This window comes from Prunus persica, chromosome G1 (assembly GCF_000346465.2).
Source record: "Prunus persica cultivar Lovell chromosome G1, Prunus_persica_NCBIv2, whole genome shotgun sequence".
Taxonomy (NCBI): domain Eukaryota; kingdom Viridiplantae; phylum Streptophyta; class Magnoliopsida; order Rosales; family Rosaceae; genus Prunus; species Prunus persica.
This window is the reverse complement of record NC_034009.1, coordinates 2,186,662-2,206,609: the sequence shown is the minus strand read 5'-3', so window position 1 is coordinate 2,206,609 and position 19,948 is coordinate 2,186,662. Positions and strand designations below refer to the sequence as shown.

At 36.7% G+C, this 19,948-nt stretch overlaps 2 protein-coding genes across 6 annotated transcripts; both read left to right on the top strand.

The window, feature by feature from the left end:
- On the top strand, positions 1,304-5,241 carry LOC18791780. Its single transcript, XM_007222052.2, has 6 exons — positions 1,304-2,091; positions 2,868-3,033; positions 3,455-3,631; positions 3,745-3,828; positions 4,403-4,484; positions 4,591-5,241. Exons 1-6 carry the CDS (start codon positions 1,691-1,693, stop codon positions 5,025-5,027), a joined length of 1,347 nt encoding a protein of 448 aa, XP_007222114.1. The 5' UTR covers positions 1,304-1,690; the 3' UTR covers positions 5,028-5,241.
- On the top strand, positions 8,646-16,512 carry LOC18789677. Of its 5 annotated transcripts, none has more exons than XM_020554424.1 (10): positions 8,646-8,946; positions 10,328-10,501; positions 10,834-11,052; positions 11,119-11,325; positions 11,521-11,661; positions 11,938-14,125; positions 14,929-15,044; positions 15,209-15,318; positions 15,949-16,048; positions 16,193-16,512. In XM_020554424.1, the coding sequence occupies exons 3-10, from the start codon at positions 10,866-10,868 to the stop codon at positions 16,267-16,269; spliced, it is 3,126 nt and encodes a 1,041-aa protein (XP_020410013.1). In that variant the 5' UTR covers positions 8,646-8,946; positions 10,328-10,501; positions 10,834-10,865; the 3' UTR covers positions 16,270-16,512. The 5 variants fall into 5 exon arrangements, with proteins under 5 accessions (XP_020410013.1, XP_020410011.1, XP_020410012.1 ...); XM_020554422.1 differs by having other exon boundaries at positions 8,648-8,946; positions 10,432-10,501; positions 11,893-14,125; XM_020554423.1 differs by having other exon boundaries at positions 8,648-8,946; positions 10,328-10,407; positions 11,893-14,125.

Sequence of the window (19,948 nt, the reverse complement as noted above, 5' to 3'; positions counted from 1 at the left end):
GATATCAAAAGGGGACTGTGAATTATGGCATCCATTACAAGAGAAGTGGAGATGGTAAATTGCTTGCTTTCACGGATAGTGATTATGCAGGAGATATGGAAGATAGGAAGAGTACAAGTGGCTATGTGTTCTTGCTAAGTTCTGGTGCTGTGTCATGGAGTTCGAAAAAACAGCCAATTGTTACGCTATCTACTACGGAAGCAGAGTTTGTAGCAGCTGCAGTGTGTGCGTGTCAAGCAATTTGGATGAAAAGGGTATTGAAGGAGCTCGGGCATGGTGATGAGGTCTGTACTCATATCAAGTGTGATAATAGCTCAACCATTAAGCTTTCAAAGAATCCTGTGATGCATGGTCGCAGCAAACATATCGATGTAAGGTACCACTTCTTGAGGAATCTTACAAAGGAGGGTTCGATTGCTTTGGTTCATTGTGGGAGTGATGATCAAGTGGCAGATGTAATGACCAAACCACTGAAGGTTGATGCATTTCAGAAGCTTCGGAGTATGTTGGGAGTTTGTGAAATTGCTGATGTAAACTAAATGCTTGATGGCAGTTAGTTTAAGGGAGGGAATGACGGGTTTGGGATTCCTTATTAGTATAGGATTCTCAGATATTTAGGTTTGTTTTCTGTTTCAAATAAGTCCCTATTATGTAGGGAGACTTGTTTACTGTTTTCCTTATGCACGTTACCACGTTTCTGTTAGTGTGAATCGTGGGCTGTATTTCAGCTGTTTGTTAGTTTATGTAAGGCTATATAATAGCCAAAGGTTGCTGTTCAATAATAAGTCATTCAATCCAGTTCTTGCGTTTGAGTTATTTGCTTTCTTGTTCCCATTCTCAACAAGATTATCTTTGCAAAGACTCAAATCACATCGAAATATCATTTACTCCATCGAAACTGTTATCATATAAAATACGAAGATAGTGGTCCGAGTAATTACGATGATGATCATTGACAACGTAACTTAAAAATTAAAAGATTATATCAGCTGACATGAAAAAGAAAAGAGAAGATAACTAATTTATTTTATAAAACATGACTACTATTATTAATAGTAAATTTATCTCACTATCATTTTTCCGACCAAATCAATAATAAAAATTAAATAAATAAAATAGAATGGAGTACACGTGGCGCTGAGGGGACGAATAAGGTAAAACCTGTGCCAGATGTCAGAAGACGACTTGCAAGTCCACCGATGTGTCATCTACCTGGAAAGCACACGATCTTCATAAGCGACAAAAGAATATCTGTAGGTCTCTTAACAGTTCAAGCGTCGTCTTAACTTCACAAGAATAAAAAATCTTATCCCCAAGAACTCACATGGCCTTTAATCTCAATCTCAGACCGCCCACTCTCTGTTTCACTCGTGTGCCTCACCTGCCAAAAAAATCCGCATACTAGACATTCCACGCGCCAAAAAGTTGACGTACGAAACACAACTCACACCCAACCCAACCTTCATCAACGGTCCTGACGTTGCCACGTCATATCACCGTACAACCGCCTGAAACTCTCGCTGTTTCTCTCTCTAGAATTTTTCTACCTTTCTCCTCTTCTTCCTAATTCTATTGGATCGCTTTACACAGAGAGAGAGGGATCGGTCGTCGAACGCCGATGTAGGTCCATTTTCTTGAGCTCTCATTTTCTCGGGAAAACACTTTCTCGGAAAAGCTCGGTTCAAAGAAAATGGAGGCGATGATCTACGATCTGGTGGAGTATGTGGTTGAGTTCTTCACAAAACCCTCGATAACCGAAACATTTGTCGACATTTTGCTCTGCGCAGTCCCGATATGGTTGGCCGTCATGATAGGCTTGGTGATCGGGTGGTCATGGAGGCCCAGGTGGACGGGCCTCCTCTTCCTTGGGCTTCGGAGCAAGGTCCGGTTCCTCTGGACCGCGCCGCCGGGCTTCGGCGCTCGCCGGCTCTGGCTCGCTTTCACGGCGCTCTCCGCTTTCTCCCTTTGCCGTACGATTTGGTCCAATTTCAAGAGTAAAGGCAAACTTGCCCCATCTTCTGCTCCGGACTCGGCGGCTTCGGCTTCCCTAGCCGCGCCGAAGCTTTCGGCCTCCGGCACCGACATTGTTGGGTGAGTTTCTTGCTGTTTCAGCTTTCAATAGTAAACCTTTGTAAACATATTTGACTTATGTTACGGTTTCGCTCTGAGTTTATAGTTTTTAAAAAAAATTTGAATTTGATGTTTTCGGACATATTAGTGGAGGACATATTAGTTCGAAGATGTAATCTAGTCATACTTTTCTAACATACTGAAAACACAAATTTAAGGACTTCCAAAAGATTTAGCAAAATGAATTCCGTGTTTGTTGGGCAGATACGCAAGAAGCCACACATATGATGGCTGACCGGTTAGGGCTAGAACGCACTTGGAATTTTGTGGAACTGACTTAGCTCTGTGATTTTTAATGGCCTTTCGGTTTTACAGAGTAATTGCCTATTCCAAAGTTGGAATTTTGAATGTGGTGATGTTATGATGTTAGAATTTTGAATGGCTTTTCGGTTGTTTCTTCTTTATGATGGGATTTTTACAATCTTTTTACTCGGGTTGGATGGTTATTCATGTTACTGGGGCTATTTGTATTATTACTGCTATGTTAGTCTAGTTTTCTGGGGATGTCAGATTACTGTGTACTCTTTAATTCACTTGAGAAGCAAGAAATATTTTCTTTTGTTGAGTAGACACTGGAAATCAAAGAGTAACCCCTTTTATTAGTTGTATGGATGTTGCGATCCGTATAATTTTACTGTTTTTGTTGTCTCTTATTGTTGCCTTGAAAACTGTTGTGCTTGGAATATTGATGTCTCTTTCATTGATTCATTGCCTCATGATACCTTCACTTCTCACAGATCCATCACTAGAGGTGCCGAGAGAGTCCAGGATGTTGTCACAGAAACTGATTTGGAGCACCTAGTGAATTTAATTGGAGGGAGAGATGGAGAGATGGAATGGCAAAGTTTGATGGAGAGGTCTACCCCGAGCATGGCATACAAAGCATGGCGTCATGATCCTGAGGTAGATTCTGATTTGACCTTTTCTCCCCTTTAGCATTTAAGTTCTGTGTTTCATCTGCTGAAAACATCTGTCTGAGAACTATTGACATGTAAATAGTTGTTTTATCAAGAAATTGTTAATGGCAGGGATGTCTGTTTTGTATACCCGTTGCTTTTTTTCCACATATATTTTTATAATCCTCAATTTACATCTACATCTTCATGTATGATGTTCTTCTAGCTAATCTTGTTTGCAGAAGTAGTAGAAGCACATATGTTATTCCTTTTTCCATATATTCTCAAATCTAGTTGTCCGTTTGAAAATGCCTAACAAATTTGTTGGCTATAATTTCCTTTCTCTTATTGCTTAATAAAACGATTCATGTAGCTATTTCAGTCACCTTGATTCTTGTTTAGTATCTGATAGTGGTTTTGCTTATCAGACAGGCCCCACTGTATACTGTAGTAGAACTGTCTTTGAGGATGCAACTCACGAGTTGGTCAGAGATTTCTTCTGGGATGATGAGTTTCGACCTAAATGGGATCCAATGCTTACATATTGTAAGATATTGGAGGAATGCCCTCAGACTGGAACTATGATTGTTCATTGGATTAAAAAGGTTTGTGGAACAAAGGATTTAGGCAATTGTATGCTGGTTCCATGCTTTCCTTGTATCTCTTTCTAGTTGAAAATATGAATGATTGTTTTCCACATTGTTTCTCTGCAATGCAGTTCCCTTTTTTCTGCAGTGATCGGGAATATTTAATTGGTCGAAGAATATGGGAGGCTGGAAAAACTTATTATTGTGTGACAAAGGTACTTGTTAAAGCATATCCTCATTGTTGCTTGCATTATAGCTTTCTTTCATCAATTGCTTCTTTTACTTAGTGAGAGAGGACATTGTGTTGGTCTGTATAAACAGGGATGGAGATCTGTAATAGCAAGCAATTCCATATTTTTCACCTTAGAGAAAAAAAAAAAACCCAGGGTCATTGTGTTTCAGATATGAGTCAAACATAGGATAGATCTGAGACGTGTTGGATTGAATCTAATTGATCATCAGAAAAGCTAAACCAGTGTAACTGAAAGAAAGTGGTTTGATTTGATCGGCACACATTGTCGAAGGAGTACAAGAATGGGTCAGGCAGGTTTACTTGAGTTAGATTTGAAAGTTGGAGAACAAAACAAAACCATGAAACCTGGAAGTCAAGACATGATTTTTTCTTTCTTTCTTCTGTAGTAAAATTTTGCTCATCTCAACATGCTGTGCATTTGATTTATTCTATCCATATTAAGAGAGCATCATGTGTACTATATTTGCAGAAAAAACATATAACTAGGTTTAATTCATATGTCTGTGGGTCTTATTGTGTGAGCTACAAAATTGCAGGGTGTTCCATATCCAGGTTTGCCTAAGCGTGACAAGCCCAGACGTGTGGAACATTATTTCTCTAGTTGGATTATCAAGGCTGGTAAGAAAAGTCGGTTAACAATCTGATTTTGCAGCAAGAAGTTGGTCAATCTTGGCGACAATGTAATGGTTTATACTCATTTGCTGTATTTGAAAAATAAATGCAGTTGAGTCTCGGAAGGGGGATGGACAGTTATCTGCATGCGAGGTTACCCTCGTACACTATGAAGACATGGGGATCCCAAAAGATGTGGCAAAGTTGGGTGTCCGTCATGGGATGTGGTGCACTGTCAAGAAATTACACTCTGGTATGAGAGCATACCAGAATGCGAGGAAATCTGAGGCATCTCCATCTAAATGTGCCCTGATGGCTAGAATCACCACTAAGGTATCCTCTGATGGAAGCATGAATTATTTGGAGCCAGCATCTGGTGAAGAAGAAAAAGGTCAAACCATAAAAAATACTAGACAAAATGACAATGGCATTGATTGGAAATGGATAGTTATAGGTGGAACTGTGGCTCTGGTATGCGGACTTCACACAGGTGCGATTGGGAAAGGATTGTTACTTGGAGCGGGGCAGAGATTTGCCCGAAGGAGATGAGAGTGCTGTGCGAAGAGTGTCATTCTAGTCAATTTCAGACATAAGCTGTCTTGTCTTTCAATCTGCTTTCATATTCTTATATTCTATGTCCACATCGACACATCAATTGTTACAAATTAAGATGAGTTTTATGGGTAAAGGTTTGTATTGGCTTCAAACCTTCAACATAATATGTCTCTATGCATTTATCTATTCAGGAATTTTATTTTGCGTATATCGCCAAATTTTACAAGATAAGAGGAATTATATGGGTGAAGCTCTGTATGTTCGGGTATTATAAATTACAAATACATGACATATTAAAACACCTCAACATGTTAATGGTTTATTATCTTTATAAAAAAAAACGTGTTAATGGCTAGAATCACCAAAAACTATTATGGATCAGGAGATTCTGGTCAAGGTTGAGAAAGGTGAATTTGGGGTTCATTTCTAGCCTCAACCTCACCATCCCAAGTCGACAAAAATTTCTTCCTAGCTCCAGTGGACCAGAGTAATTTGCTGCGCACCTCCGAAATAACTAGAGATTTGCGCTATGACCGTAAAGCTGTTACAGTGTTATAATCTATTTATATTATAATATGTTTAACTAATAATATTATATGACGGTATTACGGTCACACTCTTCACCAATTCAGTGATCATCATAAAACATGCACACAAATCCACATTTTGTGATCACACAAGATAACTTTCGATTTGTTCTACTTCTAAGCATTTAATATGCATGTTCAAATTACGTTAATATGTCACTTATCGCAAATAGATTTTCTACCTAATCAATAGTGAGTTTGGTAGCCTCAACTCTCAGCCTGTCAAACACTTTTTTAAGTTATAACTAATAGATCCAAAAATTTCCCATTGCAATGTCAGCTGGAAAAGAATCACGACCATTGATTTCATCTTTCTCCTATGATTGCTCCTCCCATTTAGTCTCATTGTCACTGCCAGTCGTGATAAACCCTAATCTTATCAATGCCTTTTATGACGAAAGAAACTAGTATTTGTGGATTATTCTACAACACGCCCTCATGTACTGTCCCAATGGATGGACAGGCTTGAAAGAGACCAATCCCACCTTTCTAAAACGTTATAAAAGCACTAGCGATGTCGAAGGGTCCATACCCTCTGCTGGTGGTTGAGATAGGGCCATTGATGTTAATCCTAATATTAAATTGAAATGAATTTATGGTGTGTTTACTAATAAGGAATTAGAATTATCATCAAGAATTGAATTCCATATATAGAGGATTCCTGCCATCTACTTTAACCCAACAACAAAGGTTATTTTAGTTATTAGTACTACTCCTACTCCAATTCCATATGATTTAGTAAACAACTTCAATAAGAATCTGGAATCTAATTCCCCTCAATCCATATGGTTTAGTAACCAACTTCGATAGGAATCCGGAATCTAATTCTCTTCAATCCAACTCCTCCTTAATTCAATTCCTCCTAATCCAATTACGGATTAGTAAACATGTCATTGACAATAATTATATATATACACACACCATTGTAGGGTCCACTCGTATTGTATTTCAATAATTTGAACTGTTTATATTTTAGGTATTCATTCAAATATCATCTCTGTGAAAATATAACTTAAATTCAAAATCTTTTGACCATTCAATTCATGATGTCATTTTCATGCTTTCTTAAAACATCACATTCATCTATTTTATTGATTACAATTAAATGCCTTAGAAAATAAATAATTCAGATCATTATTTATTTATTTATTTTCATAGAAGGCCCCAAAAAATATCCCTCAAATACCCTCAATAGAATGGTCAAAATCTTTGGATCAATATCTCATCCAAATTGCCAAATGGCACATTAAATTAAATCCTTTCATGTCCTCTTTTATTCCTGATAAAGCTTTTACCACCCACCAATAGGTAGCAAATTTGGACAGCTGGTTCTTGTCATCACATGATGCTGATGTAGGATTTGCTGAATATAACTTGTTCATAAACCGTGTAAAAATAAATTAATTTATGGTCCGTTTGATAATTATTTTTTTTTTTAAATTTTTTTTTTTTTTTAATTAGAGTATAGAGAAAAATGAAAGTGAGAATGAAAGTGAGGATGAGAGGGAGTAGTAATTAAAGTGAAAACAAAAACTTGAAAGTGAAAACAATTTCAAATAGATTTCAGTTTTTAGTTTTTGTTTTCATTTTTGCTACTCTAGCACAAAATATTAAATCTAAAACCTAAAATTGAAATGATTATCAAACGAACCCTTAATTTTTTATTTTATAACAAGAATTGGTTCAGGTTTAACCTACTAATTGCATGTTAGGATCTAATTATATTGGGGAGTCCATGTCAAAAGCCGCTGCCTTCCATAATTGTGGAGTTTATGGTGACCTTAATGTTAGGTCATCTCCAGTCATCGATGATGTCAGCGCTTTTAATGTTGGCTATTGGATATGCATTTGCACAAGATGATTCATGCTCTTGCTCGCACTTGATTATTTATCTTTTTCAAAAACACATGCATGAGATCTACAAAAATTTTGGCCTAGGCCAAAGTTGGGCTACATGTAATCCGGTTGGAGGGTTAAAAAACCAAATGTGACCCTCCAAATTTGACCAAAATTTTGTTTAACCTATAACTGAAGATAAATTTTATATTATTTTAGAGCTATTTCGATCTAGAGATGGCCTTATGCAGTATCCTTTTCATTTTTATCCTAAAAGTGGGCCTTGAATAACAGTTGGCAGCCTCATTCTTGTAGGGTTAAAGAACTGTTGTCCTCTCCTGCTGTACAACGGAAGATTGGTGTACCTCCATCTGTCAGTTTTTTTTAGTATAAACGATACTCACAAATTACCAATTATAGATGCCACCGCAAGTATAATCAAGTGCTGTAAAAATTTCAAATGCATGTAATTTTCTGGTCATAGTTCGTAATTAAATACCTTAAGAATTAAGAATTAGATTGATTATTTGATCTCCTAGTCATTCCGTGTCTCCTATCTTTCTTAGTTATTTGGTTTTTGGAGGTTTTGAACCCCACGAATTACCAATTATTTTTTATCTTATAAAAAGATATTTCGGTCTTGACTTGAGAATGTGATTTTAACATATTTTTAGGTTCTTAATTATTGTAAACCAAATCTATGGCAATTAGAGCTGATGGGGTAGAGGACTCACTAGTGTTAGTGATTTGGAGCAATTACTCTCTCAGATAAAATTTTGAGTTCAAATTTTAATATCTGTGCAATATGTGTGAGTTTAGTAATTATCGTATTTCTCAATAAGAAAAGTCCTAAATAAATAAAAAATTAAAAAGGCCTACTGGGTAGATATTTTCTATTAGTGGCTAAGCGACACATCTAATGACATAATAAAGTTTCTGATTTAGAAGTGAAAACAGAAAAGGGCAAAATGAAATCGACTCCTGTTTGTCCTTTGAGTCAAAGTCAGTAAAGCTGCATCTACATTGCATGCACTGCCAACAAACATGAACATCTCTCTTCTCTTGTACCAAAAATTTTCAGAACCCAACTCCACTTTTTTATTTCATTGGTAAATTCTTACCATTTTTAATATTTTTGTTGTGGACTTCCCTTTGTAAATGTGGACTGTATATGCCTTTACAAGTTATGCTGCTTTTACTGGAGCTGGACAGATATAGTGACTCTTCCAGAAGTGTCGTTGGCATGCAGTGGGTCCACGTGGCAGTCCCTGAACCTCATCCCTCAGAATCTAAGCAAAAGGTTAGAGCTTCATGTAACTCTGTGCTTCAAGGACGCATGGCAGGCATTCTTTTGCTTCAGCTGCAACCCCTTCTCTGCCACTTTCTCCATCTGTTTTAAGACTCAACTCTCTCTCTCTCTCTCTCTCTCTCTCTCTCTCTCTCTGTCTGTGGCATATTTGAGAAGAATTTATGGATTCAATGGGCAACAGGTACATGGGTCTTCACTATATATGCTTTTTCTATTTTGGGTTTTTCTCAATTGTTGTTTCGGTGCTACTTCAATTCTTCAACCCCATGTTATTGTTTTGCAAATTTCTGATCACATATGTAATTCGAACTTGGTTTTGTTTTTGTTTTTGTTTTGGTTCATAAATTCGTGTTGATTTTGTATAAGTTAACAAAAGAAAGGTTGAGATTACCATTTGAACACACTGTTGTAAGCACATGCAAAGGGGAAAGAATCGTCTTGTGGAGTTTTGTCATGAAGAATCAAGAAGTCAGTTCAACTCATATTAAAATTTCATGTTGTTTTCAAAGTTTATCTCAAGCTTCTGTTATATTTTCAGATAATATGACCTCAGAATAATTGCATCTGAGAAATAGAGTGTATTTTCTTTTTTGGCATAAAATTCTAATCTTGTGAGTGCAACCGCTATGCCATTGATATTTCATTGTGGCTGATTAAAAAGAACTGGGTTTTTTCTGGCATAGAAAAGGACTAACCTTTAGTCCATTTATGACCTTTGGAAACCTACCCTTATTATTATTAGCTATGGTCAAGATATGAAGACCATTACTTTTGTTTCACCTAGCAAAAAGAACGGAAAATAGTTGTGACGAAGAACCCGACACTTAATATATATAGCAGATTCTGTTATCAGGGCTAGTGTCATACAGAATCATATATAAGAAGAGGTCAACTTTGTGAGCAGTGTTTTCATGCTCTTTGTTTTGTTCTTACAGAAAGATCTTCAGCAGTGTGCAATTTTAGTTTCTGCACTTGTTTGGGTCAGAGGGAACTGGCTACTTAGATATGCCAATCCCTTTGTGCTAAACAACTTCTCGGTGTAATTCTCAACTCTTAAACACAAATTTATCATGGTGTGTTTTCAAATTTGCCTCGTGTGCTTTCCATTGTTCTTACCTTCTCAGTAATAAATTTGTTAGCTTTACATACATGTTGGTCCATTCCCTAACAGTTTAAGCTTGGGGTTCAATGGTTGTCTAACCTTGTATTAAAGCTATGGTTTGCATGAGTTATTGGGTTCAAAATCTCCAATCCTTATTCCCCACTTCTTTGTTGGTTTGCAAGGTGCAGGGTGGGGCTGCACCTATAGGTCTCTCTGCCTCTCCACGTGCAGGATAAGGCTACACGTGGGGGAGGGTGTTAGCTTGATATACATTGTTGGCCAATTCCATAACAGCTTAAGCTTTTCAGATTCAATTGTTGTCGAACAATATTTTTTTTCATCATTTCTTCGTCAATTATATCTTTTAATTCAAATATAGAAGCATTTAATCAAATTCCTAAAAAAACACTATATATGAATAAATTTTGAAACCTAATTAAAGATTTTATTAATATCACAGGTAATAGAATTCTATGGCTTTCAACTGCCAATCCCTCTGATTTGCGGTTAAGAATCCTCATTGCTGAGACAGATTGATGTGTAGGTTACATCTATCTCATACAGGTGTCAGAAAGGTTGCATGTGCTTCAAGCAATACATATTTAATTGTCAAAACAACCTTCTCTTAACAAAGGCAAGGACTTATACTTCATAATGTGGCTAATGGCGGGACTTGTGATGTACTAATGTTTTATCCCATTTTTGTTCTGTGAGAAAGGATAGTTACTTTCTAGCTATAATGTGCCTCATTTCCGTAGGGGATTACATTTTCTTACATATTTATAGGATAGCTTTTACTTGTTGAGCCCATGATTTTCAAACTAGAATTTTAAAGGGTGGTTCATCACATATCTTTTATTATAAGCCTGGAACTTTAATGAAAACTGATAATTACAGTCTTGTAGTCATAGTTTGCATGCTTAGCATGATGAAAAAAGACTAACTTGGTTCCTTTTGGAGTTTCAGGATAGCTTACAATAGAGTTAATCAAGCTAAAAATGGACGTGGACAATGAGAACATAGAACCTGGGACTGATTTAGGACTTGCTCTGGGATATTCGAATCAGTGCATTCAGAGAATATTGCATGGTGTTTCAGGTGCAGGTGCAAATGCAGGTTCGAGGATACACATGACATTTGTGGCCGCTGAGCCCCTGTCAGAATTAGTTTGGTCTAAAGACAAAGGTATGAGTCTGAAATGAGCTGATTCCAGCTTTTCCAATAAAAAAATCTTACTTTTCTAGGATGCAGGTCCAAGCAATGTCACTCTTTCACCACCACAAAGCAATACAGGCGGGAGGTCTTCTACTGACAAGCCTATTGATGAAGAGAATTTTATAACACCACAAACATCATCGCATTTAAGGAGTGAAGCTGCCTGTAAAGATATGACGATGTCTCCCACAAGCGACGCTGGCATCATGCCTGCATGTGGGTCAAGTTGTGAACATGAGACGGGTGAGGATAGTTCTGTTAGGTATATTAAGTCCTATGTATTCGGGAGTTCAGTAGGCCTAACTTTCTTAAGCATAAGAAGGTTTGTTGAGTTGTAGAACGATAAATTTGTAGTAGGATTTTCTTATGTTTCTTGTTTGTTTATTTATTTCATGAGGGAAATTGTTGCCAGAATTATTGAGGAAATCCTCTTTGCAGGAACTGGTGGTAATGTGGAGGAAGTTAAAGCAGCAGTGGAAGTATCTGTTCCATATAATCAGGAGGGAATTTACCCTCCAGTCAATTTCCAAGTAGATGAAATACCTGAGACCAGAGAAAACGATTTTCCAACATTGTCAGGTGCGTCCTGCTATTCTCATTTTCAGTATGGCAAAGTAAATTCGGTAGATGAATTTAGAAAGCTCTAGCAGCTAATGTTCAAATTGCTTTAAAATTGGTTACTTTCACTAGGGGCTCCGGGGAAAAATCAGATCCTGAGCCGTTCTTTCAGTCTATGTTGCCTTGCCTGAAACACAGACTTTTTATGTGTTTTACATATATCATGTTATTGATTTGATTATACACCTCCAGGTAATGTTGACAGAGAAGGGGCTGATATCTTGTTAATTGAATCAGATCAAATACTACCTTTTGTGGAACAAAATGAACCATTATTGGGGGATCCTGATGGTGGAGACAGACATGCTGATGTTGGCAATCAGAAAATGGAAATGGATCTTGTTTCGACCTCTGAAGTTCACCCAGTGAATGAAAGTAAAGCTTCGGGTGCTCCAGTGGAGAATCAAAGGCCCCAAGGCAGAAGGCCTTTGGAAAAAATGGAGATAACTGCTGAGAATGATTTACAAAATCTCAAAAGTGAACATGCTTATGGTGCAGAGAGTCAGATTTTAGGATTAGAATCTTCCCCAGGGGTTAAAGACAAGTTTGAGCAGGATGTGGAAGTGCTTCCTGGAAACAAATCTGTTCTGGTTAAAGACTCTCCAACTAACAGTAAAATCCATAAATATCAATGGAAAGGCAAAGAAAAAGCGTTATCTTATGGAGATCTTAATGGAAGAATGTCAGAAGATGAGGATGATAGCCATGAGAGTGTTGAGAGCTGTAATAGTGCAGGGTTGTTTTCATTAGGAAAGAAGAGATGGAACTTTGAAGATGAGTTCATCGTTGGGAGTAAAAGATTCAGAAAGCAAATTCAAGAAACGCCGACTTGCATATCCTATATCAGACAAGATAGCTCCTTCATGAATTGGATGTCCAGCATGGTGAAGGGGTTTTCAAAATCAATGCAAGATGAGGCACCTTCTCTTGCTCTTACACTTGCACATCCTGATCATGGACATGCGCATTCTGATAAGAAGCTTATCACATGCAACAAGAACCAAGATGCTGGATTAAAAAATATCGGTTTCCAGTCAATTTTTCAGTCCTTGTATTGCCCAAAGGCAGAGCAGCAAGAAGCAAGGATGTTGAATGACAATCATCAAATAGGAGAAATATCAGCAGAACTTGAGTCAAATACCACTCCAAAAGCCTTTCATGGGGAGAAAATCAATTTAAGCAGAGTTTTGCTTTCAGTTGGGAAGTTCAAAAAATCTTCATCTGGAAATGAAGTACGTTCAGCAGCCCGAACTAAGAGTTCATCTGAAAAAGCAGCAGGTATTCAGGAGAAAGGCAACACTAACTCTGCAGAGGAAAAGAATCCATGCAACTTTCGGTTTCATAAAAACAAAGACAGAGCTAGCTCTAACTCTTCTCTGGGTAAACGCAAGAAAAAGAGTGTAGAGGATGTTGAATCTAGCCTACAATCTGAAGGGAAGACAACTGATAAATTTGGTCGTAGAAGTGCCCTTCTGGAAAGCTTGTGGATAACTCGATTTACTCAAAAAACACCTGCTCCATCATTAATCTTAAATCGATACATCCAGAGTACTGACGGAGTTCTTGAGTGCTCCGATGACCGCAAAAATGTGGGGGACAAGGAGCAGTCTGCTGAAGATTTAGTTATTGTCATTGGTAATGATCCGCAGAATTGTGTGGCTGACAATGAGGGCTCATCTGCTTTCAATAATAAAGGCCAGAATGATCAAAAGTCCATGTCCAAATTCAACCCTATCTTTCCTTCCCCTAAATTCAGAGGTTCAGAAGCAATGGCTTCATCTTTTGCTAGGAGATTGGATGCTCTGAAGCACATCACCCCATCTGGTGCAACAGGTAATGCCGCCTATGGAAACATGACCTGTTTCTTTTGTGGCAGAAAAGGTCACCATTTACGAGAGTGTTCAGAGATAACAGACACTGAACTTCAGGAATTACTCAGTAAATGCAAGTCCTATAATGGAGCTGAACATTTGCCTTCTTTCTGCATTAGATGTTCTCGATGCAGTCATTGGGCCACGGCATGTCCTAATGCGCCCTCAATGGGAGAATCTCAATTGGATTGTAATGTTTCTTGTTTAGATTATTACTGCAGTCAGAGTGAAATGAAGCACAATTCAAGAAATGATGTGAAGCTCCTAACTGGTAAGGAGAGTGAATTTCAATCTTCTGTTGCTCATACATTATTTGATGAGGATGATTCAAGAATAGAGGCAGATCTTAATTTGAGTTGGAAGACGAATAAGATGATAGTCTCGAAGAAAATGAGATCTCATCCAAATTCAGTTAAGGAATATAGTTCTTCAAGCCTTGGGGAAAATAAGCTAATGCCCTTGTCAAAGTTTGTCAATGCACAGATTTCAGATGTACCGAAAGGAATCTTTGACTCTGTAAGAAGGCTTCGCTTGTCTCGCACAGATGTCGTGAAGTAAGTAGAGCATACAAACTGGCCCCTCAATAGTAAATTATATTTTCTTGTCGAATATTTTTAGAGGAATTTTTCTTGCATGTATAATGTAGTTTGTTAAATCACACTTCGTATGAGCTCTGTAATTGGCGTATGCGCCTCTTAAGGTTTTGAAAAAATGTATGGATTATTTTGGGGCCTTCGGGTTATGAATTTATTCACCCTAAGATAATTGTGCTCTCAAAATTTTTGGTCATAGAAATTTAACAACAGGCACGTTTTAGGCAAGCAGATCCTCAATAGAGTTTTTGATCGGTTGACTGGACAAGGCTTCTTCTATCTTGAGTAGATGATGTAAAATCTTTGAAGGAAACCGACAAGAGGATAGAAGTTTAATTTTTTGGGTAAATACAAAGTAGAAATTTTGGATTGTAGTTGTAAGAATATTGATAGTGAATTACAATTCTACCAAGCAACACTTTTAAGAACTTATAAGATGAGGTGAATTAGTCAATAAACCATTGGATTCTGATGGCATGTTCTTTGAAACTTAGTATGTGAAGAAATTGGGTGGGTCCCTGTATTCACTTACAAGTGGCTGAATTACCTAATTAATAAGACTTGATTCTACCGACTCCAGTAGATATTGTTGTGAACCTTGGAAAAATCTGACCAAGAGTAAATAAATAGAACTCAGTACAACTAAAAGGAACACTTATGCAGCTTTTTCCTTGAGTCTTTTATCTAAGTTAGAGCTTGAATAGCTTCTTTTTCTTGAGTATTTAATCTTCTTCTAATGTGTAATTTGTATTTTCTGGAATCAGATGGATGAATTCCCATACGTCACTCTCACAACTTGAGGGGTTTTTCCTGCGCCTGCGGCTTGGGAAGTGGGAAGAAGGACTTGGGGGAACTGGATACTATGTGTCTTGCATAACTGGTATAACTAGAATTTAATTTTTGCTTCCCTACTAACTTTATAGATAATCCATAGACAAGGAAGAAGATTTGAATATATTTATTAAATCAGGAAGAAGATTTGATAACTAAGCTAAGGTTTCTTCTCTGTTTTCGTCGTTCGTTTTTCTTTCTCTTAACTCACAGGTTCTCAGAGAGAGACTTGTCCACAGAATGTGGACTCTATAGCTGTTGTTGTTGGGGGAATCAAATGTTTGGTCAAGAGCCAATATGTGTCAAACCATGATTTCCTTGAGGTAATTATAATCTCAGTTTCTAACCACTTGATTCAACTCGCAGTGTATGGCCCTCTATGCATTCCAACTATTAGTTTGATCAATTAGATTCCTCCAATTTTTTGGGCCTCATGGTTGTAACTTGTAAACATGCTTACATTTCATTGATGTTGACTATGTAAATCCCATTGTCTTCTTGGCATGTGGTATTCTGGGTTAGCGGTTTAGCCCATATTAAGTCTAGCATTGTCATTGCCAATTGGTTTTGAGTTTGACGCTGTAATTCTCTTAGGTTATTAGAGGAGGCAATCTACATGTCAGGTCAATAGTCATACGTATTCCACGTCACCTAGTCTGTCATGTGTTTGGCTTTTGTGGCACCACATATGAGAGGGTGTGTTGAGGGTATTCCCATATTAGGAATGTTAAGCCTTGCTGCCAATTGGGTTTGGTTGTATGCTAGCTTTAATTCTTTCAAGTTGTATGCCAAATTACATAAGTTCATGCTCTATGTGATTGTGTCACTTTAACAAGGGTTCTGTCATAACAGGATCTGTATTCGCCCTAGCATACGCTTGTGAAGATGTTTAAAATTTTCTTATCACCTTTGTTCTGTTTTCTTGCTGGTTACACCCCCATCATATGTTGCAGGATGAGCTGAAGGCATGGTGGTCTGCGACCTCAAAGGGCAATGGCAAGCTTCCATCTGAAGAAGATTTGAGAGAACAAGTGAAGAGAAAAACAATGTTAGGTTTGTAGGCATTTATTCATTCCTGGCCTTTGTTTGAATTTTGTTATGCAAAATGAAGAGTGGGGAGGGGGGATTCTGCTAGACGTCTTATGTACATGATTTTTCTGAAAATTTTTTCGTTGGATATTTTTTGTGTACATGAAGGGCTACCTGCAGCTGAAACTAGGAATTGTAGTCAACTAAAGATTATATACGAAAGACTTCAAGGGATATATTTTTAGGCAATGTCCTAATGATCCCGACACAGTAGCTATTGGTAAGGGTGGCGCTTCCACAGCGCAGGTGGGCGACTTTCAACTGTAGATGTGTGCGGGGCTCATAATGACTTCTAAATCCGAAGGAAGCCTATAGAAACTCTCTTAAGTTTCATAAGAAAAAAATAAAATAAAATCCGAATGTATCTTTGATTGATGGACTCTTATTTAATTCATTGGTTTAATCATATGGTGGGGATTATTCATGTATAACAGGAGGAATGTCAAAAAACCAAATATAACAAGAAAATGTGACGTATTCGTAAAGAGTAGAACATGATCGATGCACTCAGAGACTTAATTAAAAGAGAAATTAGTTCTTGTGCCTCGATTAGAATTTGCCATGCACAATCTCCACCGCCATATTAGGTTCACCACTTATATATTTCTTCAAGAACTTGACACCAAACGCTCTTCCTAATCTCTGCAATGGCATCGTCTTCCGTAGGTTGTAGGTTATGTCCCTCTACCAGGCACAGGCCGTACATTGCATTTCCAAGAAGCTTTGAATCGTTTGACTTCTTATTCTTTCTCTTTCCAGAGTCATGCGGAATATCTGCTCCTGATGATATTGTTGAACGTTGAATTTCTCTAGCTGAAATATCTGGAGAAGATTTTGGAGCTTTTTCCAATTCAACTTTGGTTTTTGGACTGGAACTTGACCTAACTATTTCCTCCATATGACGGAGAATTTTACTACCATCTTTTATAACTGTTGTAGGGATAATCTTGATTAGTTTCCACAACCACTAACACTCATGAAATCATTGCAAGGACAGTCATTGTCTTATCACAAGTCTCCCCCAAGAAATATGTTCCATGCCTCCACTCTTAATTTATTATTTCCATCTAACAAACATCATTTATAGGGAAAATAAAATGTTTGTTTTTATTTAAAGAAAATACTTCCTTTGAAAGTACGAACAATCACTTTTCTGCCAATCATAGTTTGACACATGTACATAAACAAAAAACGTTAAAATGACTTTTGATTTTGCATTTTGCTTATGGTTGTTGTAATGTGTTTCCACTGAAAAGATCATATGCCGATGCTTGGCTCATGGGGAACAAGAATGACTATTTATAATCAAGTATATATATATATATATATATTTTTAAATCAATAAAGTTCTATTATTCCATGTTGGGGTTCTTTTAAAATAGTAAAGTTTCCCTTATTTCTTCGATATTCTCTCAAAATAGTCAAGTAACTTTCACAAGAATAAAATTCTATCACCTTATATATATAAAAGAAGTGACTTTTGGGATCTGCCTAACTAGCGAACAGAGAACTTGGAAGGATGTGGAGAGAAATAAAGAGGATCTTTGATGGAAAAAATAAGCACAGTGGCAATCATTAACATCGCCATTATCACCACAAAGCCTCCACTACCAACTTTCTTTCCAAAGCCATACTCTGGAATCATAATTTCCAAATAAACATAAATAAATACATCGTTTAAAGAGAAATTAAGAAATTTTTTCCTCAGTTAATTATTTGTTTAAGTAATTAGGATAAAATATTTAATTTGAGAGAAGCTCTTCTCAATGATTGCAGTTATTATTTGGTTAAAGTATTGAATGTGCATTATCATTTGGCTAAAGTAGCACATCAAAGTTTACGACTGATTTCAACCGTTGAAACTTCTTGCACGTTTCATCCCCATTTGAATTAATAAACACTTAAGTTGCCTTCTAACCATCTTCTCACACGCTTAGGTTGCCTTTTAAATACAAAACTTAACATTCGCATGCTGAGTTTCTAACCACTAAACATTAGGTAGTAATTCTTCAAAGTTGAAATCACATATTATTAAACAAACGAGAGAAACTGACAAACAAAACTATGAATTGGTTTTTTTTTTTTTGCATACATAAAATGGATTCCATATTACATTTGGACTAGGATTGGGCATTCAAATTGCAAAAAACAAAAACAAAATCACAAAAGGGGCGAGTCGAATTGATCTGTTCGATTTGGAGTGGGTTTTTTTTTCTTATTTCTTTAACACGCGACAAAAGTCTAATGGTACGAAATGGCAAAATTTGAACAAAAAGTAATTAAGTTTGACAACAAAGTTTGGCACGTTTAAATAATTTAGCAGGTTTGATGCTCACCCTTAAAATGTTAATAAAACCAAATAATTTATGTCTCTCTTTCTCTCTTTCTCTCTTTGAGTTAACTCAAAATGCCGGTTCCACAGTTTGCACATTAAAAAAAAAAATTGTAAGTTAATGAAGAATGTGTATGTCATGAAGATTGAGGACCACGTTTATCATCGTTACCAATTAATCTTTATGTACACATTCTTTTCTCTCCAATAAACCAATTCTTACGTCACAAAATACATACGAAAGAATTGCATGTATAATCTTCTACAACCCATCATTGTTTTTTTCTATATGATAATATATTACTAAGGATGGGTAATGTACGAATGCATGCATATAATACAACATACAATTTTAGTTGAAAAGGAAAATAATGACACAACACTATTTGAAGCAGTTGACTTGGTTTGTGACCTGCAAGTTGGAGGCAGTCAACAACTACTGTCTTAGTTACAAGATAGATTGGTAGCTGCATAATCCATCGACTTAACTGGAGTTAGTCCCTGCTAATTTCCTTCAAACTCAAAAAGTTGGCTAACTAAATCCATATTTTCATGACAAAAGCTTTTTGAAGATCTAAAGAAAAGTTTAAGTGGTGGTGATATTTAATTTAAAAGAAAAAGTAATAAGTTTCTAAGAGCGTTTTTACCCGTCGACTGCAGTCCGGGTAGAACAGGGCCCAAGCCCAAGGAAGCGCTTTCAGTGGGCCACGCTTGCCTGGGCAAGCTATGGGACTCACGCAACCGGGCTAGCCCACAGGCCAAACTAGCATGAACTCTAGCCTAGATTTGCTAACGTCAGCGATGACATCAACAATTAAAAATAAATAAATAAATAAATCTAAAAAAAACTAAAAATTTCAGAATTTTTTTTTAAAAATAAATACTTAGTCATATTCTTTACTTTCCACGCCAAAATTCTATACAAGTTCCTCTCCTCATATCTCATGTGAATAGTGGTTGCCATGACAATGGATGGAAACACCACAACCTTTTGCAATGGCTGCCACTATTCACATGAATAGTAATAGCCATTGCCGTGTCCTTACCCTTTGTCATGACAAATGGGTGGAAGGCCAAAGGGAAATGGGAGGCAAGGTGTGTTTCCACCCATTGCCATAGGAAAGGGCAAATACTATTCATTTTGTGTGTGTGTGTGTGTTTTTTAAAATTTTAAAATTTTAATTGTAATTTTTTTTAATAAAAACAAAATTTGCCTAAACAATTAATTTGGAGAAGATTTTAGGATAAGATTTTGGGTTCCCACGTGTCAATATTTATTATAAAATTCATATCTCATAATTCGAATGATTTTTTCAGATAAAACTTTCGGATAAGATTCTCGATTACCACATGTAGATATTTATTTAAAAAAATAAATCTCAAATTTCATATAAGATTTTAGGATAAAATCCTTGGTTGCCACGTGTCGATATTTATTATAAAATACAAATCTCAGATTTTAGATAAAATTTTCACTCTCTAAAATCGTGCCACGTGTCATCTTTATCTTTTAAATTTCTCTATAAAATCAG